Raw genomic sequence first — 22,051 nt, 5'->3', positions numbered from 1 at the left:
AGCATAACCTTGCGGCTCCTAAACTCAACTCTCCTGCCAATGAAAGCCAACACACCATATGTTGTCTTAACAACCATATCCACTTGGGTGACACCTTTTGAGGGATGTATGGACGTGGACCCCAAGATCACTCTGTTCCTCCACACTGCGAAGAATTCCATCAATAAACCTGTATTCTGCATTTAAATTTGATCTTGCAAGATGAATCACTTCAAGCTTTTCCAGGTTGAATTCCATCTGCCATTTCTTTGCCCAGCTCTGCATCCTGTCACTGCCCTGTTGCAACCTACAACAGCCCTCCACACTATCCACAACTTCACCAACCTTTGTGTTGTGGGCAAACGTACTAACTCACCTTTCTACTTCTTTATTCAAATCATTTACAAAAATCACCAAAGAGCAGGGGTCCCAGAAAAGATCCCTGTGGAATACCACTGGTCAGTAAGTTCCAGGCTGAATACTTTCCTTCTACTACCACCCTCTGTCTGTCTGCCAATGGACAGCCAGTTTTGTATCCAGACGGCCAAATTTCCCTGAATTCCATGCCGCCTCACTTTCTGAATGAGCCTACCATGGGGAACCTTATCAAATGCCTTGCTAAAATCCATATACACCATACCCACCGCTCTACCTTCTTCAATGTATTTTGTCACATCCTCAAAGAATTCAGTAAGGCATGTGAGGTATGAGGTGCCCCTCTCAAAATCATTCTGATTATTTCTATTCAAACTGTGCTTTCCCAAATAATCATAAATACTCTGTCAATCCTCTCCAATAATTTACCAACCACAGAAGTAAGACTGACTGACTGACTGGTCTGTACTTCCCAGGATTATCCCTATTCTCTTTCTCTTTCTTGAACAAGGAATAACATTTGCCACCTGCTAAGATCTGGTACTACTCCAGTTCACAGTGAAGACGCAAAGATCATCGCCAAAGGCACAGCAATCTCTTCCATCGCTTCCCGTAGCAGCCTTGGGTATATCCTGTCTGGCCCAGTGGATTTATCTATCCTCATGTTTTTCAGAATTTCTAGCACATCCTCCTTCCTAACATCAAACTGTCTGAGCATTTCAGCCGATTTCACACTTTTTGCACAAACTACAAGGTCCCTCTCATGGGTGAATATTGAAGCAAGCTATTCATTTAAGGACCTCCCCTACCATATCCGACTCCAGGCACAAGTTCCCTCCACTATCCCTAATCAGTTCTACCCTCACTGTTGCCATCCTCTCGTTCGCCTTATAAGTAAGGAAAACCCCAAGGCTTTCTATAATCCTACCAGCCAAGGCTTTTACATGCCCCCTTCTAGCTCTCCTAAGTCCATTCTTCAGTTCCTTCCTCGCTACCCTGTAACCCCTGGACCCCTGTCCAATTCTTGCTTCCTCAGCCTTCCTCTTGACTACATCTTCCACATGTCTTGTCATCCAAGGTTCCTTCACTTTATCATCCCTTCCTTGCCTAGAAAGCTTGCATCCAACTTCAGTGGGTGTTGGGAAAAGCAAATAGGATGTGTTAACCTCTTTGTTTCAAAGAAAATGGAGTGTAAAAGTAGTAAGAGGTCTTGTATACTTTTAGCGAAGTGCTCTAATGTTTTGGAGTAGATCTGTAGCTTGGGTTGTGGGTGTTGACATTGGTTGGCTCCTCAAGCTGGTTTGTTGTTCTACAGATATTTCATTACCATGCTTGGTAACATGCTCAGTGCAGTCTCTGAAGCGTCGGTGTGTTTTCCTGCCTGGTTTTTTTAACTTGGGGGTCCATTGCGATGGATTGTCTCACTTCTGGGTTTCCTCCGTAGTGGAATGTATATCAGGTTGAGTTCAGTGTATTAATAACATGCTTCGTGGAGTGCCATGCTTCCACGAATTCTCGTGCTTGTCTCTGCCTAGCCTGTCCCAGGATCGTTGTCCCAGTCAAAGTTGTGGTTCTCCTTGTCCATGTGGATTGAGATGAGTGAGTATTGGTCATGTCTTTTTGTAGCCAGTTGGTGTTTGTGTACTCTTGTTAGTTTCTTTTTTGTCTGATTGTAGTGTTTCTCACAGTCTCTGCAGGGGATCTTGTAGATGACTTTGGTCCTGCCTGTGGTGGGGAGTGGATCTTTAGTTTGGGTGAGCACTTGTTGTAGGGTTGATGTGGGCTTGTGTGCCACTCTGATGCCCAGCGATCGTAGAAGTCTTGAGTTCTGACGTGTTCCTGATGTAGAGTAGTGTGATGAGCGTGTCGGGGCGTGTAGAATCTTTCTGATGCTGTTCCTGTAGACATCTCCTGATCCAGTTCTTTTGGATATACATTATCCTTGAACACTTGGAAGAGAGATTCTTCTTCCTCTTGGCATAGTACCATGTTGCTGCAGTGTGTTGTTAACCTTTTTAAATATTGTTCGCATGCAGCTTTTGTTTGTGTGTGCTGGGATGGTTACCTTGGGATGGAACTATGCCAAGAGGAAGAAGAATACCTCTTCCAAGTGTTCAAGGATAATGGATATTCAAAGAACTGGGTCAGGAGATGCCAACAGGAACAGCATCAATATTCTAGGAAGCTACCAATCAAGACTGGACAACCGACATGGAATGAGCCATTAACATCAGGCGACAGACCACAAGACCCAAAAAAAGACAGACCCTGCAAGAAAAGCTAACCACACTTACCCACAAAATCTACAGCAGAACTGACACATGGATAAGGAACCTCTCTGACAGGAAACTGACAGACACAGAAAAAGCCGTTCTCATCCGGGGACTGAACTACAACTGCAGGGATGCCAACAAAACAGAATTCCTAGCCACACTGGAAGCCACACTCATGAGCAACAATATCAACAAAGAAACACAACTAACTATGAGACAGACAGTAGTCCTGACGCAAGCCAGAAAGAGGGAACTCAACACACAGGAAAGACAAGCCCTGGACAGATTAAAGAAGGACAAGAACATCACTATACTACCTGCAGAGAAAGAGCACATGACAGTGATAATGATTAAAAAGGACTATGTCTCCAAAGCACAAGCACTGTTTGCTGACGAGAATGCACATCGACCAGTACAAACTGACCGACGCCACAATTAGGCAACAAAATCCTAAACACGACATAAAGTCTTAAACAGGACAGGTCAATGCACGCAGCATCAGAAAGATTCTACAAGACCTGACCTGCTCATCACACTACCCTACATCAGAACTCACCACAAGACTTCTAGACTGCTAGGCATCAGAGTGGCACACAAGCCCGCATCAACCCTATGTCAAGTGCTCACCTGAACAAAAGACCCACTTCCCACCATGGACAGGACCAAAGTCATCTCCAAGATCCCCTGCAGAGACTGCAAGAAACGCTACATTGGACAAACAGGAATGAAACTAACAACAAGAGTACATGAACACTAACTGGCTACAAAAAGACACAACCAGTACTCACTCATTTCAATCCACATGGACAAGGAGAACCACGACTTCTTCGACTGGGACAACACCAAGATTCTGGGACAGTCTAGGCAGAGATAGGCATGAGAATTCCTGGAAGCATGGCACTCCACGAAGCATGCTATTAAAAAAACACATTGAACTCAACCCCGTATACCTTCCACTACAGAGGAAACCTGGAAGTGAGGCAATCCATCACAACGGACCCCAGTGTTTAAAAACCAGTAGGAAAAACACACCGATGCTTCATCGGAGGCTGCACTGAGCATGTTACCAAGCACTGTAATGAAACGTTTACAGAACAACAAACCAGCTTGGTGAGCCAGCCAACCTCCGTATATAAGGTGCTAGTGAGAACACAGCTAAATTGCAGATATTTTTGGGCCTCTTGTCTAAGCAGAGATATACAGGCATTGGAATTGAGGATTATTAGATCAGCCACAATCTCATTGAATGGTAGAGCATACTCAATGGCTTACTCTTCCAGTGTCTCAAGGTCTTTGAGTAGGAAGACCTTCCAGGGTGTATTGTTGTTCTCTGGTAGCTCCCATAAATGTAAACATTTTCTTAGGATCCTTGCTCAACCTTGAGTTTTTAGTAACAAAATGAATTTTCATTTCATGAATCTATATCACTTTTTACCAAGCTTTTGTATGGTCATATTCCATAATTTTCATTTGGTTTACAATTTGAGTTCAGGACTGAAAAGGTCCAATGTTGTTCTGATTTGTGTGACTGTGTTTGGTGCCATTGCAGGCCTATATGTCACCAGCCTGTTGACTGGAGACTCTGAAGATCCATGTGCCATTGTACAGCATGGAGCTGAAGCTCAGCCAGAGTTTGTCTATATTGTCCCCTATCTGAGTAGTATTTGCAAGTTGTTTTGAGTTATGAAGAGTAAATTTGTAGGGGATTGAGTAATCAGACTCTGGTGGGATGCTGCCAAAGGTGAATTTTGTGAACTGAGATGCGGGGCAAAAGCAGGCCTATCTGATGTTTTGTGGTGGTATGGAAACCAGCTCACGTGACAAGATTTGAGAGAATGTCTGACACAGTTCGATAAAGCTCATGCAGAGGATAGATCTGGGACCCAAGGATAGGAGGAAAATAGGTATGCAACATCTCACTTTTACAGGATCTGTTTGAGTTCCAACCACAAAGTACTTGATTGTTACAAGGGCTTGTAGAAAGGTTTTTTTTCAGGTGGGCTGCTGATATACTGTGGATGCCACAACCAGGCAGAACAAGTGCACAATCACTGGAACACAACATAGCAAATATTATTTAATTGACTAGAGGAGCCAGGGAGATGGATAAAAGCAATGGAAAATGGTTGGTAAGGGAAAGCAGGGGGTGCTGGTGGTGGACAGGCATTGGAGTAGTTCTGACCCTGGTCATGGCCTCCCATCTCCTGGGATCAGCCTGTCCCTGTGCAGCAGAGTGGCTGGAAAGGGTCAGGCAGTGGCAACAGGGTGATTGCAATGAAGAAGCAGTGACCAAGAACAATTGCAGAGGCACCACCCAGGGTAAGTAAGCTCCGCTTTGCTTTCAGTTTCCCTGTACCAATTATCCCCATTCTGGTAACATCATTGACAACTCACAGCTAGCTGACATGTTTGACCACATATGTACAAGCAGGGGGTTCTATTTGGCATTATAGATAATCGCTCCATTTCCGGTATATCCATGCTGTAAAAGACAGTTTGAGTAGAGCTGAGAAGGTATTGCAAGAATGTGCTATTTTGGTGAAGACTGGTCCATAGAGCTAGGTACGTTTGGAAGTTGCTGTCAAGTTAAAATCGGCTAAATCCTTGGTTAAGCACTCTACAACTAAAATTGGTGCCACACATGCTGAGTGGACTACCATGAAATCTATCTTTGAATCCTCTAATTTGCAATTTGTACAGTAAATTTAATGAGTCAAATCACAGTTGAAGTTTGGCTCCAGCAAAGCTTCATGATACCTTTCATGGCCTAATGTGCTGCATGAGTGCATCTCCATGTATCCTGGCTAACCATTTTGATAAAACAATGGCTTGTACAACAATTCATATTTGAGGGCATTTAGCCTAACTACTCTGCTATAATCAGCGCAGTCAATACCCTTGTCAGAAGCAATTGGGACGCAGCACTGTGGAAACATTTATTTTTGTGAAGGACTTCCTTTTCATTTTTGCTGCCATTGAACAAGTGATCGTCTAAACCAAATCAGCCACTTTGAATTTAAGCTAATCACAGCGATTGTTTCATTGCTTTAGCTATTTTACTGATAGGAATGGTTGATAACTTTGACACAAATCAGAATTTCATCTCAACAGAGTTTGACTCATTTGAGATTTCACTTCTTGACTTATTTCACTTACCCAATCTGGTTGTTAATTCATGCTTAATGCTCACAGAGATCATACATAGCCTAGAATCTTTCTCTTGGTATTTCGGGATTGACTTCAGTAATGCTTTTTGTTTTCTTTATGGCTGTTTTAGAACAGTGGCCAGTCTTGGCATTTTGAATTAATTTGTCTGCAGCTTGACTTATTCTTTGTTGTGTACACCAATTTCGAGTTGCATAAATGTCTTGAAATAACTTTTTTTAGTCTGAAATGAATGTGACTTACTTTTATTTCTGAAGCCCATTTTTGGCTGCTAATGCATTTTTATAAAATTTTAATTGAAAAGCTTTACCAAATCTGAGCGAATATGTCAAAATTTATACAAGGCTATGTGTTTTTTTTTCCCTATCCTGAAATTTCAGGAGAGACCGGCATTGGAAAGTCCACCCTTATGGACACCTTGTTTAACACCAGTTTTGAGAACAGCCAATCAACACATTATGAAAATAGAGTAAAACTGAAGGCTCAGACTTATGAGTTACAAGAGAGTACTGCTCGCTTAAAGCTAACAATTGTAAATTCAGTGGGCTTCGGAGACCAGATTAATAAGGAAGATAGGTAAGTGATTTGCACAAAAACTTCAAACTTTTGGAAAATATTTATTAGGAGAGCTAAGTCATTTTGTAATTTTAAATGCCAAGACAGGATTTTTTGAGAGATTGTACTGCCAGAAATATTGCAAAATTATATTCATTGGTACATGGTCACTTAACCATTCCATCCTCCTCAGTCACCTGTCCTTTTATTGCCCAGCTCCATGTGTTTTCACTTGTGGCTGTCCAAAGGCACTCAGTACTTCCCTTACCAATAATTTGCTGTCTGGCTCAGGCCACCTTTAAGCATAAACTTTTTGATTTTCTCCTTTCTCCTTTTAGTCTCCCCTGGTAATATTATGTAATAGCACAAGGACAACATTTGCATGCTCTCAGGCATCACTCCACTTTTTTTTTCAACCCCATTTTAGCTATGTTATTTGCCTCCGCTACATTACTGTGCACATGTCAAAATTTCTTTCAGCTACATTACAGAAACTCTAAGGCAAGAAATTTTAGGTGAATTTACTTCAAACAATATGCAAGAACAGTGATTTATGATTTTCATAGAACATTCTGAAGGTTGTTTTCTACCCTCGACATTGCTCTCTGTGTCTCCCTTCAGGTTCAGCTGAACAAGAAATTTTTGACACCCTACTTCACCCAAAACTGAGCTTCAAACCACGATAACAAGTGTGTAGCTGGATGAACACAGCAGGCCAAGCAGCATCTCAGGAGCACAAAAGCTGACGTTTTGGGCCTAGACCCTTCATCAGAGAGGGGGATTGGGAGAGGGTTCTGGAATAAATAGGGAGAGAGGGGGAGGCGGACCAAAGGAGGAGAGAAAAGACGGGTGGAGAGGACAGTATAGGTAGGGAGGGGATAGGTCAGTCCAGGGAGGACAGACAGATCAAGGAGGTGGGATGATGTTAGTAGGTAGGAAATGGAGGTGCGGCTTGAGGTGGGAGGAGGGGATAGGTGAGAGGAAGAACTGGTTAGGGAGGTGGGGAAGAGCTGGGCTGGTTTTCGATGCAGAGGGGGAAGGGGAGATTTTGAAGCTTGTGAAGTCCACATTGATACCATTGGGCTGCAGGGTTCCCAAGCGGAATATGAGTTGTTGTTCCTGCAACCTTCAGGTGGTATCATTGTGGCACTGCAGGAGGCCCATGATGGACATGTCGTCGAAGGAATGGGAGGGGGGAGTTAAAATGGTTCGCGACTAGGAGGTGCAGTTGTTTATCGCGAACGAGCAGAGGTGTTCTGCAAAGCGGTCCCCAAGCCTCCGCTTAGTTTTCCCAATGTAGATGATGGCAGAAGTGTCAGACGATGATGTGTTGTATCCGGAGCATCATCCTCCAACACTTGCGCCATCTACAATCTCACCCTGCCACCCAAGACATTTTTCCATCCCCACCCTTGCCTGCCTTCCAGAGAGACCACACTCTCAGCGACTCTCTTGTCTGCTCCACACTCCCCTCCAACCCCACCACACCCGCCACCTTCCCCTGCAACCGCAGGAAGTGCTACACTTGCCCCCACACCTCCTCCCTCACCCCCCCATCCCAGGCCCCAAGATGACATTCCATATTAAGCAGATGTTCACCTGCACATCTGCCAATGTGGTATACTGTGTCCACTGTACCCGCTGTGGCTACCTCTACATTGGGGAAACTAAGCGGAGGCTTGGGGACCGCTTTGCAGAACGCCTCCGCTGGGGTCGCAGTAAACAACTGCACCTCCTAGTCGCAAACCATTTTAATTCCCCCTCCCATTCCTTCGACATGTCCATCATGGGCCTCCTGCAGTACCACAATGATACCACCCGAAGGTTGCAGGAACAACAACTCATATATTCTGCTTGGGAACCCTGCAGCCCAATGGTATCAAGTGGACTTCACAAGCTTCAAAATCTCCCCTTCCCCCACTGCATCCCAAAACCAGCCCAGCTTGTCCCCGCCTCCCTAACCTGTTCTTCCTCTCACCTATCCCCTCCTCCCACCTCAAGCCACACCTCCATTTGCTACCTACTAACCTCATCCCGCCTCCTTGACCTGTCTGTCCTCCCTGGACTGACCTATCCCCTCCTTACCTTCCCACCTATACTGTCCTCTCCACCTATCTTTTCTCTCCTTCGGTCCACCTTCCCCCCTCTCCCTATTTATTCCAGAACCCTCTCCCCATCCCCCTCTCTGATGAAGGGTCTAGGCCTGAAACGTCAGCTTTTGTGCTCCTGAGATGCTGCTTGGCCTGCTGTGTTCATCCAGCTCCACACTTTGTTATCTTGGATTCTCCAGCATCTGCAGTTCCCATTATCTCTTCAAACCACACATCCTAGCCATCTAACTCATTTGTTTCATACGCCACAATATTTTTGATCTGTGTTCCAGCACTATGAAACTTATCATTTATCACAAATGTTCATTCCTTTATTGTCCTGTTTGTTGTCTTCCTATCTTCTAAAAAATACTAATTTGTTCAAGTATCTGCACCTGTACACAATCCTGTTTGCTCCTAGTATTAAACTTAGTTCTTGACTTCGAATGAATCAACACTTGTGCTTCACATTTATATTTCTAATCACATCAGGCTTTGGATTCTTGCTCATGACATTTTGGTCTTCCAACTCGTGTTCAGTTAGTTGTGCCCTCCCATTGCCCACAATTGAGGCCGCGAAGTTGATGGTAAATTGTTGTATGGCCTCAGTTATACTCTGTCATCACTTCATGAAGCACTCTGCTTTTTTTAAAAAATTCTTCACCTCTTAAAACCTACTCAAAACCCATTTTTGTTTAAGCAGATATCAGTCATCATTTTTGACTCTCACTGCTGTTTATAATTTTGTTTGTTTTATTATGTATCCAGTTGAGAAAAATGACATCAAGACCATCCAATAACTTTCATTTTTGGTTGAAGTCACTGACATTAGCTAGCTGTTCATCATCACCTTATCTCCTGGTGGAACAATAAAAAGAAGAGAATCGATTAATTCAGCTTAAAGAATTTCTAACTAGCTCTTCATGCTAAGGTCAGACCAGTACCTTAACTGTACCACTTGTCTTACTTAATGTTCTTGGCTCTGGTGCAATCTAATGGCATGATATTCATGCTTTCAATAATATTTTGGATCAGATTTTCTTGTCTGAGCACAAACCCAAGACATCAAACCTATCCTCATAGTGATCTACAGTTGGGAATCTTATTTGTTTCCCTTAGCTGTATCTTTTCTAGAACTCAATGCTTCTCGCAAAGCTGGGGATTTTTAAAAGTTTATTCACGTGAAATGGATCGGTCAGCATTTGTTTTCCACCCTTAGTTGTCTGTGAAGGATATTAAAATTGGAATTAGTACTTCATGTGTGTTCCTGAGACCTGATATCTTTTTTAATGACTTGGCTGGGAATTGGGATCCTATTTGCTTCAGGTCCAGCATGTGGTTCTCTACTTTTCTACATCTTCCCCACTTCATTTACCTTACTTGGAATGATCCAGCATTTTTCCTTCTACCTATAGCTATGTAATGGTTTTTTAAAACTTGAAAGATATTTTGCAAATCTTGAATTCACTTCCTCAACCTGTCAACACCAGTTGCAACCAATTTTGCTTTTCTAGATGATTGACTTTTCCTCCAATTTTACTGACCTGTGAAAATGTAATTACTGTGCTGGCTGTATGCATCTGTGGTGGTAATCAACATAAACATGAAGTCGCTTGAGGTTTCTTGCTTATCAGCTGAAAAGCTTGTTTATTTTCTTTTCTATTTGTTCTAATTGTTTGAAGTCTATGACCTCTGACTATTTGCCAGAGAAGACTGCGGGAAGGAATAATCGGAATTCTTCAATATTTCAATACTGCAATGTCACTTTCTCTAATCTCTTAACAGAACAAAAGTCTCTCCACCACCACCACCCCCCCCCCCCCCAGTAAGAGCCCTGTATTGCATTTTGTGTTCACTCTGCATTTGTCTCTTATCTTCTATTGACATCCTTCCTAAGGTGTGGTGCACAGAATTCAGCATACCAGTGTTCCAGCTGAGGCTATTAATGAAGCTATGCACTTTGTGACCTTTCTTAACCACTGTCAACTTGCCTTTCCACCTTCATGGATTTATCTTAGTTATCTTTGGTCTTGCACAATGTCCCCTTTACCCTAAGCCAACTTTATATTGAGCTGTGATCTCAGTGGAGAATTTTAACTTTATAAAAGCAATTCAAACATGGTTGCTAGCTGAAAGAATTACATAAGTGCATGCCCTCTTGTGCTGTTCCATTTGCTTGACAACTCAACAAAACAATCTCTGCAATCTGTCCCCATAAAATGTAGCTCATCTGGAATATTCCACACACAAATTTAAACTACTTGTCTCTCATTCCTAATCTGTCTTTTGGCTTTAAAGGTATGTGGATACTCTCAGACCTTTCCTTGTTTTACTAGTTGCTTTCTGTTTTTGCCTCTTTCAATCTGGGGAAAGTTAAATGAATAACTTATTTCTCTAACAGGGATTTTACCAGTCTCACAGACTCTGTCACCTTAGTTTTGTAACGATGTACTGTTTGTTTTCCTGTTTCCAATTCTGGCCTTACTAAATAAACACAAACACATACCACATTTGGATTGCATTCACTTTGGGACTGTTTACCAGCTTCTTACGAGGTACTTCCATTAATTACACTTAAAGAATTAAGGCCCTGTACAACAAAAGATGTGAATCGTAAAATTAGACATTTTTTGCAGTTGTCATCTCCCATTATCATATTTGTATCATCGTCCAACTTTGAATTAGTCCTCTAGGACAGTGGCATGAATAGGAGAAGTTTAGACAGATATGAGCCAAACGCAAGTAAATGGGACTAGTTCAGTTTAGGGTATCTGGTTGGCATGGACGAGTTGGACCAAAGGGTCTGTTTCCATGCTATATGACTCTGACTCTCAATGATTAACTGAATAGTAAAGTCCTTGTACGCCATCTACTGCGCTACCTATAATCAATGCTTTCTGCTACTTCAAAGAACTTGGATTAGTCTGACAGTGCCTTTTAATTTTGACTGGCTGCCTTTTTCTCATCTTTTTTTAATGGGTAAGGCCAACATTTGCTCTCTCCTAAAATTCCTTGAAGATGGAGCTGTTTAACATCTTGAACTGCTGTAACTTATCTCTTCAAGTAAGTCTATAGTACTGTTGAGGAGGATTTCTAAGATTTAAGTAGTGATATAAAAGGAATGCAGTTAATCTCCACCAGGATAGGTGGTGTGTAGGTGGTGCAATTCCTATATATGTTGTCCTGCTATTCTAGTGGTAGCGGTCAGGGATTTTTTTTTAATTCCTGCTTTCTAAGGTGAGAATTAATTTTGGCTTCAACAATGGTCTAATTGTTTTCCCATCACTTAATATTTGACAACTTGGCTTACAATTATCAGCCTAAACCTTTCCCCTGTTTTTATTAATGGTATAACATTTACAAGCCCCAAGTCTTCTGGACTCACCATACAATAGGATTGGGAGATTGTTGACAGACTTTCAAATATACCCACAATAACCTAGGATGCATCTAATCAAAACAACTCTTAAATCAGGAACAGAAACAGATGTTGCTGGAAATGCTCAGCCTGTTTGGCAGCATCTGTGATTAAAAAATCAGTTTGTTTTGGGTCCAGTGACCCTTCCTTTGAACTTTTCCAGCAACTTCTGTTTGTTAATGCAGCCAATCAAGACTAGCTGATATTTATCACTTAATGTCCGTTGTTGCCTCTTAGGAGGACCCGAAATGTGTACATTTCATAGTTGTATAGGAGATTGTTCTTTTCTAATCCTTGCGTTCAGTTTTGCTGAATGATGCAGATCCCAGTTCCACCCTATGTGCCTTTAAAAATGCTCATGTAGAAATTAGTATTGAAAGTTGCCAAATTGTCTTGTTTCACTCACATCCTACGCTCAATGGTCACGACTTGCCCAACTTCAAAAAATCTCTTCCAGCACTGTTTTCCTTTCCTCTGCCTGTCAGCTACCTCTTCTCACTCTGTTTTCTGCCTCCTAGCGTGCTAAGTCAGAACGAAATGCTTTCATGTTAGGTGCCCTATTTATATGATTTTTAATTGTGTGTTTTCAATTAAAGTTTCAACCACAAGTGAAAATACAACCTGATTATCTGGCATTAAACTCTGTTCTCAGTTTACGAGTCAAACTTTGTCCTGATTTAAATGTTTTGAGTTTAACTTCTGGAAAGCAGGACACCTTTTGATATCCACTGTCAATACTGAGCAGTTGGCTGTACTACTAATGGTGTACAAAGTTTTAAATCCTAGCATTAAAGCAACAATATTTTACTAGTTTTTGCCACCTAATCCAATTTGCAAAATCAGCACACAATAGCAATAAACCATTTATAGTCTAATATATTCAGATTTTCATTGTTAAGTGCCCTGTATTTCACTTGTTTATTTTGGGTTTTCATAGCTATAAACCTATCATTGACTACATTGATGCCCAGTTTGAGGCCTATCTGCAAGAAGAGTTGAAGATTAAACGTTCATTGCACAATTATCATGATTCCCGTATCCATGTCTGTCTGTACTTCATTTCTCCCACTGGCCATTCTCTTAAGTCACTAGATTTAGTGACAATGAAAAAGCTGGATAGCAAGGTAGGTCAAATTTAGCTTTAAAGAATAAGGTTCTGAGAGGATAAAAATCTTGTTGGTCATTTGAAAGTGGTGTTGTTACTCATTTGTTTTCACACTTGCTCATTCTTGAGGGCATGCTTTATCTATTTATAGAGGATTGGAAAATTGGTTACATAGACCAGCTGTCCCAGGTGTTAACAGTTAGAGTCAGGGTGTGGGTTCAAGTCCCATTTGTACTACTGTAGTGCAGTTCTGATGTGCTATTTTGAATGATGCATTGAATTGTGGTGTCGTTTGCAGTATCAGTTGCGCATAACATGTCTGACAACATTTATTTTGTAGATGAACAGTGGATCTATTGTCAGTATCAAGATGTCTACCATTTCAACTCAACCAGTGTTCCCTGCCCGGCATATCTATCTCAGGCTTGCTTTAGTGCTCCAGTGAAACCTTGGAGCAAGCTGGAAGAACAGCACCTCATTTTCTCCTTGGCAACTCTGCAACCTTCTGGACTCAATATCTGAGGGCCTGAGGCACCTTCTCCCACGTCCTTAACCCAACTCCCATACATCATGCCTTGTCTTCACAAGGGCTGCTATCCCACACAACCTGTTGTCAGCTACTAATAGTCTGGGTCAGATGCAGTGGTGTCAGTCAGTCACAAAAATGATCAAGTTTTGAACCTTTATTCTGGGATTACTTCTATTTTCCAACTGACCCATTTATATTTGTATGACTAGTGTCTAATATTAGAATCCCTTTGAGTCCTGATCTGGATACTTGTATCTTTTGCACATGCACTGAAATCTTCAAAGGTATACCAAGCAAATGCTTGTTGAGAATGCTTGAAGTGAATCTTTTTAAGCTGCTTCATTTCAGTACATGGGCGCACTGAGCAATAGTTTCTTGATCAATAAATTTAGTTCAGTTGATAACTGGCTTGGTGGAATACCATGGGTTGTCATACTTGACATTAACAGTGACTTTCTAACTTTTCTTGAATTTTATATTTAGTTAAATGTTTTAATGGGACTTTGTCATTTTGTAGATTGTCGTTAATGCTTCCACATTTGTTTAATGCTGCATTAACTCCCTTGCAATACACAACCTCCTGCTAGCGCCATGAGCCATTGACTCTATGGGTTTGAACTGTTTATTGATTACCAAAGCAAACTAACTAGCTGTTATCAGAGATTTATTAGTATCTCAACTGCTAAAAGTTGCACAGATATCCCCAAGCTGAATGATGGAGGTAGCTAGCAAATCAGTGCAACAAGTTTAAGTTCTTGCAAGTATCTTCAGCCAGAAATATTTGTATGGGAGACTCCTCTCAGCCTCCACCAGAGATCTCCAACTTCAGCAATGCCGGTCTTCAGTGAATTCAATTCAGTGATATATTGAGAAATGGCTAAAGGCATGAGCAAAGACTGTAGGCCTAGACCACATTCCAGCAATAGTAAAGATGTGTGCTCCAGAACTTAGTATGCCCTTAGCCAAGTTGTTACCCAACATGTGGAGAATTTTCAGAATATTCCTACACACAAGAAGCAGGATTTTGTGACCCTGAGCAATGACTTCCCCGTCAATCTACTTACGATCATAAGGAAGGAGTCACCAACGATGCTAATGGGTGGCACTTGCTCCACAAAGACCTGGTCACTGATGCTTGATTTGGGCTCCTCCAGGCTCATTTAGCTCCTTACCTCATTACAATCTTCAAAGATTCAAAGATGTGTAATTTAGCTGATTTGAGAGAAAGTTGGACTGCCCTTCATGTTGGAGAGCCCAAGCTAAATGAGTCAACAGTAATTGGAGAAGGGAGGTATACTTTCCACTGATCGGAGCATTACCTAACAGGAAGATGGTGTGGTTTCTGGAGGTCAGTCATCTCCGCCACAGGTCATCATTATAGGAATTCCTCACGGTAATGTCCGAGGTCCAATCATCAGCTGCTTCACTCACTGATGACGTTCCCTCCTTAAGGTCAGAGTAGGGGTGCTAACTGTGCAGTGCTCACTGCCACTGCACTCATTATGTACTGAAACAGTTCATGGGGCAGGCGGAAATAGATATGGAATAAAACTATAGAAGTGGGAAGTAACATTGTGCCATATAGGCTAGTCAATGACATTTCCAACAAGGGATAATTTAACTAATACCCTTCACTAGTCCTATCAGTATCCTAGAGGTTACCATTGAAACAGAAGGAGAACTGGACCAACCCCAGACATACTTTACAAGAGCATGTTGAGAACTGGGAATTCTGTAATTCACCACCTGACTCCTGAAAGCTCTCCATTGCCAAGATACTACTGATCAGACATTTTGATACAATATACTTCATTTGCCCAGCTGAGTGTGCCTGTAGCATCATTGGAAAGTTGACTATTAGTCAAGGTAAAGCAGCTGATCTAATTGATGCCCTATCCACTATCTTCAATATTCACTCACTTGTCCACCAGTGTGCTGTGACAGCCATCTGTACCATCTATAACTCAGCAAGCCTCCGTAGCAACCTTCCAGATCTGTGATTTCAGCTATGACAAGGACACAGATACACGGGATCAGCACCCCCTGCCCTTCAAGCTGCACCATCCTGACATGGAACTCTATATTGCTGTTCTTTCACTCTGACATGATAGTACTATGTACCTACACAAATGTGGACTGTCGTGGTTCAAGAAGGCAGCTCACCAGCACTGTTTGAGGGCAATAGGACCGGGTGATTAAAATCATGCCTAGCTAGTGATGCACGCACTCAATCAGTGAGAAGTATAAGCTCCTCAATGTATTAAAGTAGTACTCCTCCAAACCACATTGCCATTGCATGCTTTGTGATTAAATGGCTAGATGTTTCCCAAATGTGACTGGACCGTTGAGCTACAGTAACAAAAGACGAATGTTACCTTGGGTGTAATGAGAACAGTTGCTGTAATCGGATAATTTTTATCCTGAGTTTCATATTTCATATGCACATTATGCGTAATTGATTTTAATCTTTTGAGATTTTAGAATTACATTTAATGTATTAGAAGAGAAAAAGTAAATGTGTCTCCCTACTGAGTTGTTTAGTATTTTGTATAATTTTCATGGAGATTTTAAAGAGAATCTCCCTTTTCCATTGTGTCTTGTGGAAGAAGTGCTTTTATATTTCACTAAATGATCTGACTCTAATTTTAAGATTGTGCCCACTTGTTCTAGATAATGTTCCCCAAAGGAAGCAGATTTTCTGTAGGTCCTTTATGCAATCCTTTTGAAAGGATAGATATCTTGTTTCAGCCAAATTCATTCAATTTGTATTAATAACGTTTTCTTTTACATGTTGGTATAATCTGGTGAAACTCATTGTGCAGTTCTCCAATATTTCTTTTCTGATTTTTGCCCAAAGCTAAAAGGTATATTTGAGATTGTCTCTGTCTGTCTGACTGATCGAAGCACAAAACAAATTTATCGCCACTTCCTGTCCAATTTGAGGCTGACTGGAGGAGTTCAGGGGCAGAGCAATGTGCATATGTCACACTACTTGGTGCTAGGTGAAAAATGGTGAGGGTTAGAACTTTGCTGAGGAGACCCCATTCCACACTGGGCAGATGGCCCAACCCCCAAGGTTTGTCCCATTCAGGTGGTCTTTTCTCTATTCTCACTTTGTCAATACCCACAGCCCATGTCACATCATGTCACGTCACCTCACCTCTTCTCCCACCATTATGAAATCCATGCTGACTCTTCTGCATGAGACCATAATTTTCCATGTATCCATTAATTCAATCCTGAATGATGTCTCTTGAAATTTCCCTGCTGCCAAAGTCAAACTAACGGGCCTCTAATTATTGGACAGGTCTCAATAACCTTCTTTGAACAACAGTGTAACTGTTTTCCAATCCTCTGACTCCACACCTGAATGCGAGGAATGGATTGAAAGATATTCGCCAATGCCTCTACAAATTTCCCTCCTTCTTTCAATGCATCAAATGATGCATATCACTTTGTCCTGATGCCTTATTAAGTTTAAAGTATCAATAGCTGATTCACACTTTTTTTAAAACCCTTCTACTGATTGAGTTTCTGCCTCGTCATAATGGCCTGGAGAACTTATACCTTAAAGATAGTGTCCGATGCAAAGTTTTCAGTTAACCTCTCAGCTGTACCTTCTGCCTGTGTGTAAATCCCCTACACAGCTTTTATCACTTTTTTTATTATTGATGTGCTTATAGAAGATTTTTGAATTTTATGTTAGCTGCCTTTTTTTATATTCTCATTGCTTCTCATATTTGTTTTCATAGATTTAGAATCCCTACAATGTGGCAACAGGCCCTTCAGCCCAACAAGTCCACACTGATCCTCCGAGCATCCCACTCTCTGACCAATCCCCCTAATAACCCACCTAATCTACACATCCCTGAACACTAGGGGCAATTTAGCATGGCCCATCCACCTAGCCTGCATACCTTTGGACTGCGTGGGAGTAAACTGGAGCACCCGGAGGAAACCCACGCATACACTGGGAGAATCTGCAAACTCCAAACAGACAGTTGCCGAAGGGTGGAATCGAACCCGGGTCCCTGGCTCTTGAGAGGCAGCAGTGCTAAAATTAAAATTAAACTTAAATTCCACCATCTGTAATGGTGGGATTTGTACCTGGGTCTCTGGATCAACAGTCCAGTCATAATACCACTTGGTCATTGCCTCTCCTCAAATCTTTCTTGCCACCCTTCATTCTTCAGCTTGATTCTCAATTGTATCCATTATCCGAAGCCTGTCACAAGCACATTTTTCTTTATTTACCTAAGTTTCCATCTGCTTTGGAGCTCCAGATTTGTTTGTCCTACCTTTTTTCCTTTTTTAGAAAATACCTTGATTTTGAGGGAAGACACCAATTGGCTGTAATTATACAGCACCTTGAATATAGTTGTCATTTTTTCCACAAGAAATTTATTTTATCTGTTACACCAGCAAACTATTGTGTAAACTTGCTGCTTCACAAAAACTTTTGGCTTTTTGGTGTCATTCCCAGAAAAGGGTTGAGAATTGTATATTTAAATTTGGACACATTGACAATTAAAAATAAAAAAATTACAATATTTTTAAAATTAGTTCATGATCATTTAGACTCAAAAGTGAGACTTTTTTTATACACACATCCACAAAACTCTTAGATGTGTGTAAATGCTGAATATATAATTTTCTTTGCTTGATAATTCTTGGAAACACTGATTTTCAAATTTTGGGCTTCTGTGATTGACCTTGTCCTTGGTTACTGGCCTTGATTAGTCCCTTATCTCATTAGATCTGGATTGCTAGGTTTTTGTTGTTTTTTATAATTTTTTTTGTTTTGAAGTTAAAAGCTGCTTTGCTTTGCTTAGCTTTCGCTGCAACTTTCAGCCACAACACATTTCTCCTCCAGCTACCATGTTCCCTTTTTTTTGTTATTCCTTCCTTTAAATCGGTCTGCTACCACATAGCCCACTTTCTTGTTCTGATTTCTTTTTCCGTTCTGCCTTTCAACTTTATCCTATATTTACCCTTATTCACACTCACCTTTTTGTTACCTTCAAGAACTAATCTAAAAATTTCTCCACTACATTCATTGCTGTTATCAACATTGTTAAGTTATTGACAAAAAAAACTGCAGATGTTGGAATCCAGAGTAGACAAACAGGAAGCTGGAAGAGCACAGCAAGCCAGGCAGCATCTGGAGGAAAGGAGAAGCCAATATTTTGGGTATTACCCTTCTTTAGGAGGAGCTGCAAATAAAGGGGGTTGGGGGTGTAGGTAGCAGAATGGTGGTGATAGGTTGACACTGGTAAGTAGGTATGACCTGGTTTGTCAATGGGAGGGATGAATCCGGTTGGTGGCTGGGAGGGAGGTCAGAGGTGGAATGGAAGGGAGGAGGTGGGGCTGGAAAGGGAGTTGAGGGATGAATGGGAAGGTTAGTTGAGTTCTCCACTTCCAATGTTGAGTTTCAATCCAGATGCTGCCTGATTTGCTGTGTTCTTCCAGCCTCTGATTTATCTACCTTGGATTCTAGCATCATCTGCCATCATCATCATTGACCAAAAACGGAACTGGGCCAGTCATATAAATAGTGTGGCTACAGGAGTAGGTCAGGGGCTGGGAATTCAACAATGAGTAACTCCAATTGTCAACCATCTACAGTGCAATCTTGCCTGAATGACTGCAGTTCCTTGAACAATCAAGAAAGCTAAATACCATCCAGAACAAAGCAGTCCACTGCATCGCCCCCTCATCCTCTCTTAAACATTTACTCTCTTCGCCACTGTAAAGTAGCAGAATGCATACCTTCGGCAAGATGCACTGCAGCAACTTGGCACTGCTTTTTCAATAGCACTTTCCAAATCCATGACATTTACCACCTAGGAAGTTGAGGCATGTGGATGTATGGGAACGTCACTGCCTGCAACTTTACCTCCAAGTCACATACCATCCAGACATGGAATTATCACTGTTCCTTTAGTGCTGCTGTGCCAAATTTTTTTTAAAGCTTTTTACTAACAGCACTATGCATGTACCTAACTGGGATTGAAGTGTTTGAAGAAGCAACTCCTTATCGTTCGCCAGTTTGGGAAAGGGCAGCAAATTCTGGGCTCGCCAATGCTGTTGACATGCAGTGAAAGAACTAGTGTCCATCTTGTCTCCATTCCACACATCTTGATTTTTTTTTTTCATTTCTTTCCCTGAAAAGGACTTTTAACGCCTTTACTGTGGCACTTGATTCCTTCACCTTTTGACTTTCCAGCTGCCATGTGCCATAGTCATTTGTAACCATTTTGAGAACTGTTTTATATGTCCTTGACTTGTGTAGGTCATACATAATTTGCAGTCTTCCAGCTTGTGATTATTAGCTCTTGCCTCTTACATCTTTAATTCCAAAGATCATAGACCATGAACGTAGACCATCTTCAGCTGCTTCATCTGTGATCTTCCTTCCTTTTATAAGACAGAAGTGGGGACATGCAGTCATCGGTGAACAATGTTCAGCATCATTTTCAGTTCTTGGGATACTGAAATAGTCCATGTCCAATTGCAGTATGACCTGAATAAATTCTAAGTGGCAAAGAACATTGGCGTCACACACCATTTCCAGGTCGTGATCATCTCAAGCAAGAGAATAACTATCACCTCTCGACAAATAGTAGTATTATCATGGCTGAATTCTCCCACTTTGAAGCTATTGGGGTTATACTGTTGATCAGAAACTAACCGTATAAATATGATGGCTACAAAAGCAGACCAGAGTCTAGGAACCCTGCAGTGAATAACTCCCCTCCTGACTCCCCAAACCCTGTCTGCTGTGGATATGATGGAATATTCCCAATTTGTTTGGAAAAGCTTGATGCCATTGGAAGAAAGCAGCCCACTTGATTGCCACCACATCCACAACAGTGTAATCCTTCCAGCACAGAAACTCAGTGGCAGCAGTGTATACCAATTGCATGGAATTCACCAAGGTTCCTTAGATATTGTCCTCAAAACCCATGACCACTGCTATCTAGAAGGACAAAGACTGCAGATACATAGGAATGCCTCCATCTCTAAGCCACTTGCAGTCTGACTCGGAAATACATCATTCTTCCTTCACTGTCATGGAGTCAAAGATTGTGGAATTCTTTGTCCCACAGTACTGTGAGTCCACCCATCCCAAAGTGGACTGCAGTAGTTCAAGAAGGCAGCTCACCACCACTTCAAGGACAAAGAAGGAAAAGAAACAAATGCTGGCCCAGAACACCCACATTCTATTAATGAATTCTTTTCAAAAAAACGTTGACAGCACTTAATTCTAATTTATGCATTTAGCACAACAGGGATAGTACAGTTTTCTGCATAAAAGTTTAGATGGGCTAAGGGAATGGAACAAACAATGACATTGCAGTTGATCTAAGTAAATAAATCTAGTATTATGCAGTTGGATTGAACCAATACGAAATAAACTTAGCTTATCCAACCACTTTCAACATCGTTCCCAAAAAGGTAAAAAGGATCTAGATGCTGTTGTGCACTGATGATTCCAAGTTTATTTGCAATGCAAGGGAAACTAACCACAGTAAGTAATATATTGCGAATAGAATCATTCAGTACAAAGCAACAACACTATTATTAATCATTTTGCAGATTCTCACTTGAACTGCATTTACAGTTCTGCATCTAGTTTTAGCCCTTGCCCATTGATGGCACAGTGCTGTAGAAGTTCAAACCGAGCTAAAGAATGATTCCTAACTTTGCAAAAATGATAGGCTGAAGTTTCCCAGCCACTGATTGATGCAAATTTTGGCAAGAATGTTGGACAAATCGTGCAAGATTTGTATTAGAGATTCCTGACCTCAAGACCAAAAAGCCCCATTTACCAACTGTGTGCGTCTCTTGCTGGTGAACCGCGAGAGGCCTATTTGCATCCGTTAACATCATTAATATGCCATCTTGCCTCACTGCAATATGGTTACCTATTTCTCAACCCACTGGAAATAAACTGGACCGTGAAAATTACCAATATGAAAGTCAAAGGAGTGACCTGTCATGCTGCTGTGGCCCTCTATCTTGGAGACCAGTCATCAACATCTCAACCTCAATCGGGTGCCAATTTCCCTGTGCTTGAGACTGTCTAGGCAAATGACAAAAACTGTGAAGATCTACTGTCAGGTTTGCCAATTCTTGATCAGGTGAATGGCTGGGATTCAAAGATGATGCCAGTGCCTTGAATCCTGAGGGGACTGAGCAGTAGCCAGTAATTCTGCCTGTGGCGAGCTGGAGGATATGATCGGTCGAGTGCAATAGGAGCACAGTGCATAGGTAACAATGTGTTGGGAAAAATAGCAAGATTTCTTAGACTGAGGCTTATTGAGTCAAGCTCTCAAATTGATGTTTAACTGATTTATTGGTAAAATTCAGCCTCTATAGTCTGCCTTAAAGACTTGGCTTTAATAACTATTTTAATTTTGTTTTGGTAAGGCAGATTAGTTAGGATCAGGGAACATAGATTTGAATTTGAGTAGGCTGGAGTTGGGTGCCTCTTTCCAGACATTGTGTGGGGCAAGCTTGTTCGATTTAGTGCTTTTTTTCATGTCTGTTGGTTTTGTT

General features: G+C 41.5%; 1 protein-coding gene across 3 annotated transcripts in view; it reads left to right on the top strand.

Annotated features, from left to right (window-relative positions):
- Positions 1-22,051, top strand: part of septin10 (septin 10) — an 81,069-nt gene that overhangs the window by 33,450 nt on the left and 25,568 nt on the right. For all 3 annotated transcript variants that reach the window (XM_059646620.1, XM_048532162.2, XM_048532161.1), the window contains exons 3-4: positions 6,173-6,368; positions 12,793-12,979. In XM_059646620.1, coding sequence (XP_059502603.1) covers positions 6,173-6,368; positions 12,793-12,979 — 383 coding nt within the window. The remainder of the gene's footprint in view (positions 1-6,172; positions 6,369-12,792; positions 12,980-22,051) is intronic.

This window comes from Stegostoma tigrinum, chromosome 6 (assembly GCF_030684315.1).
Source record: "Stegostoma tigrinum isolate sSteTig4 chromosome 6, sSteTig4.hap1, whole genome shotgun sequence".
In the NCBI taxonomy this organism is placed as follows: domain Eukaryota; kingdom Metazoa; phylum Chordata; class Chondrichthyes; order Orectolobiformes; family Stegostomatidae; genus Stegostoma; species Stegostoma tigrinum.
This window is presented reverse-complemented; position numbering and strand designations above follow the sequence as displayed.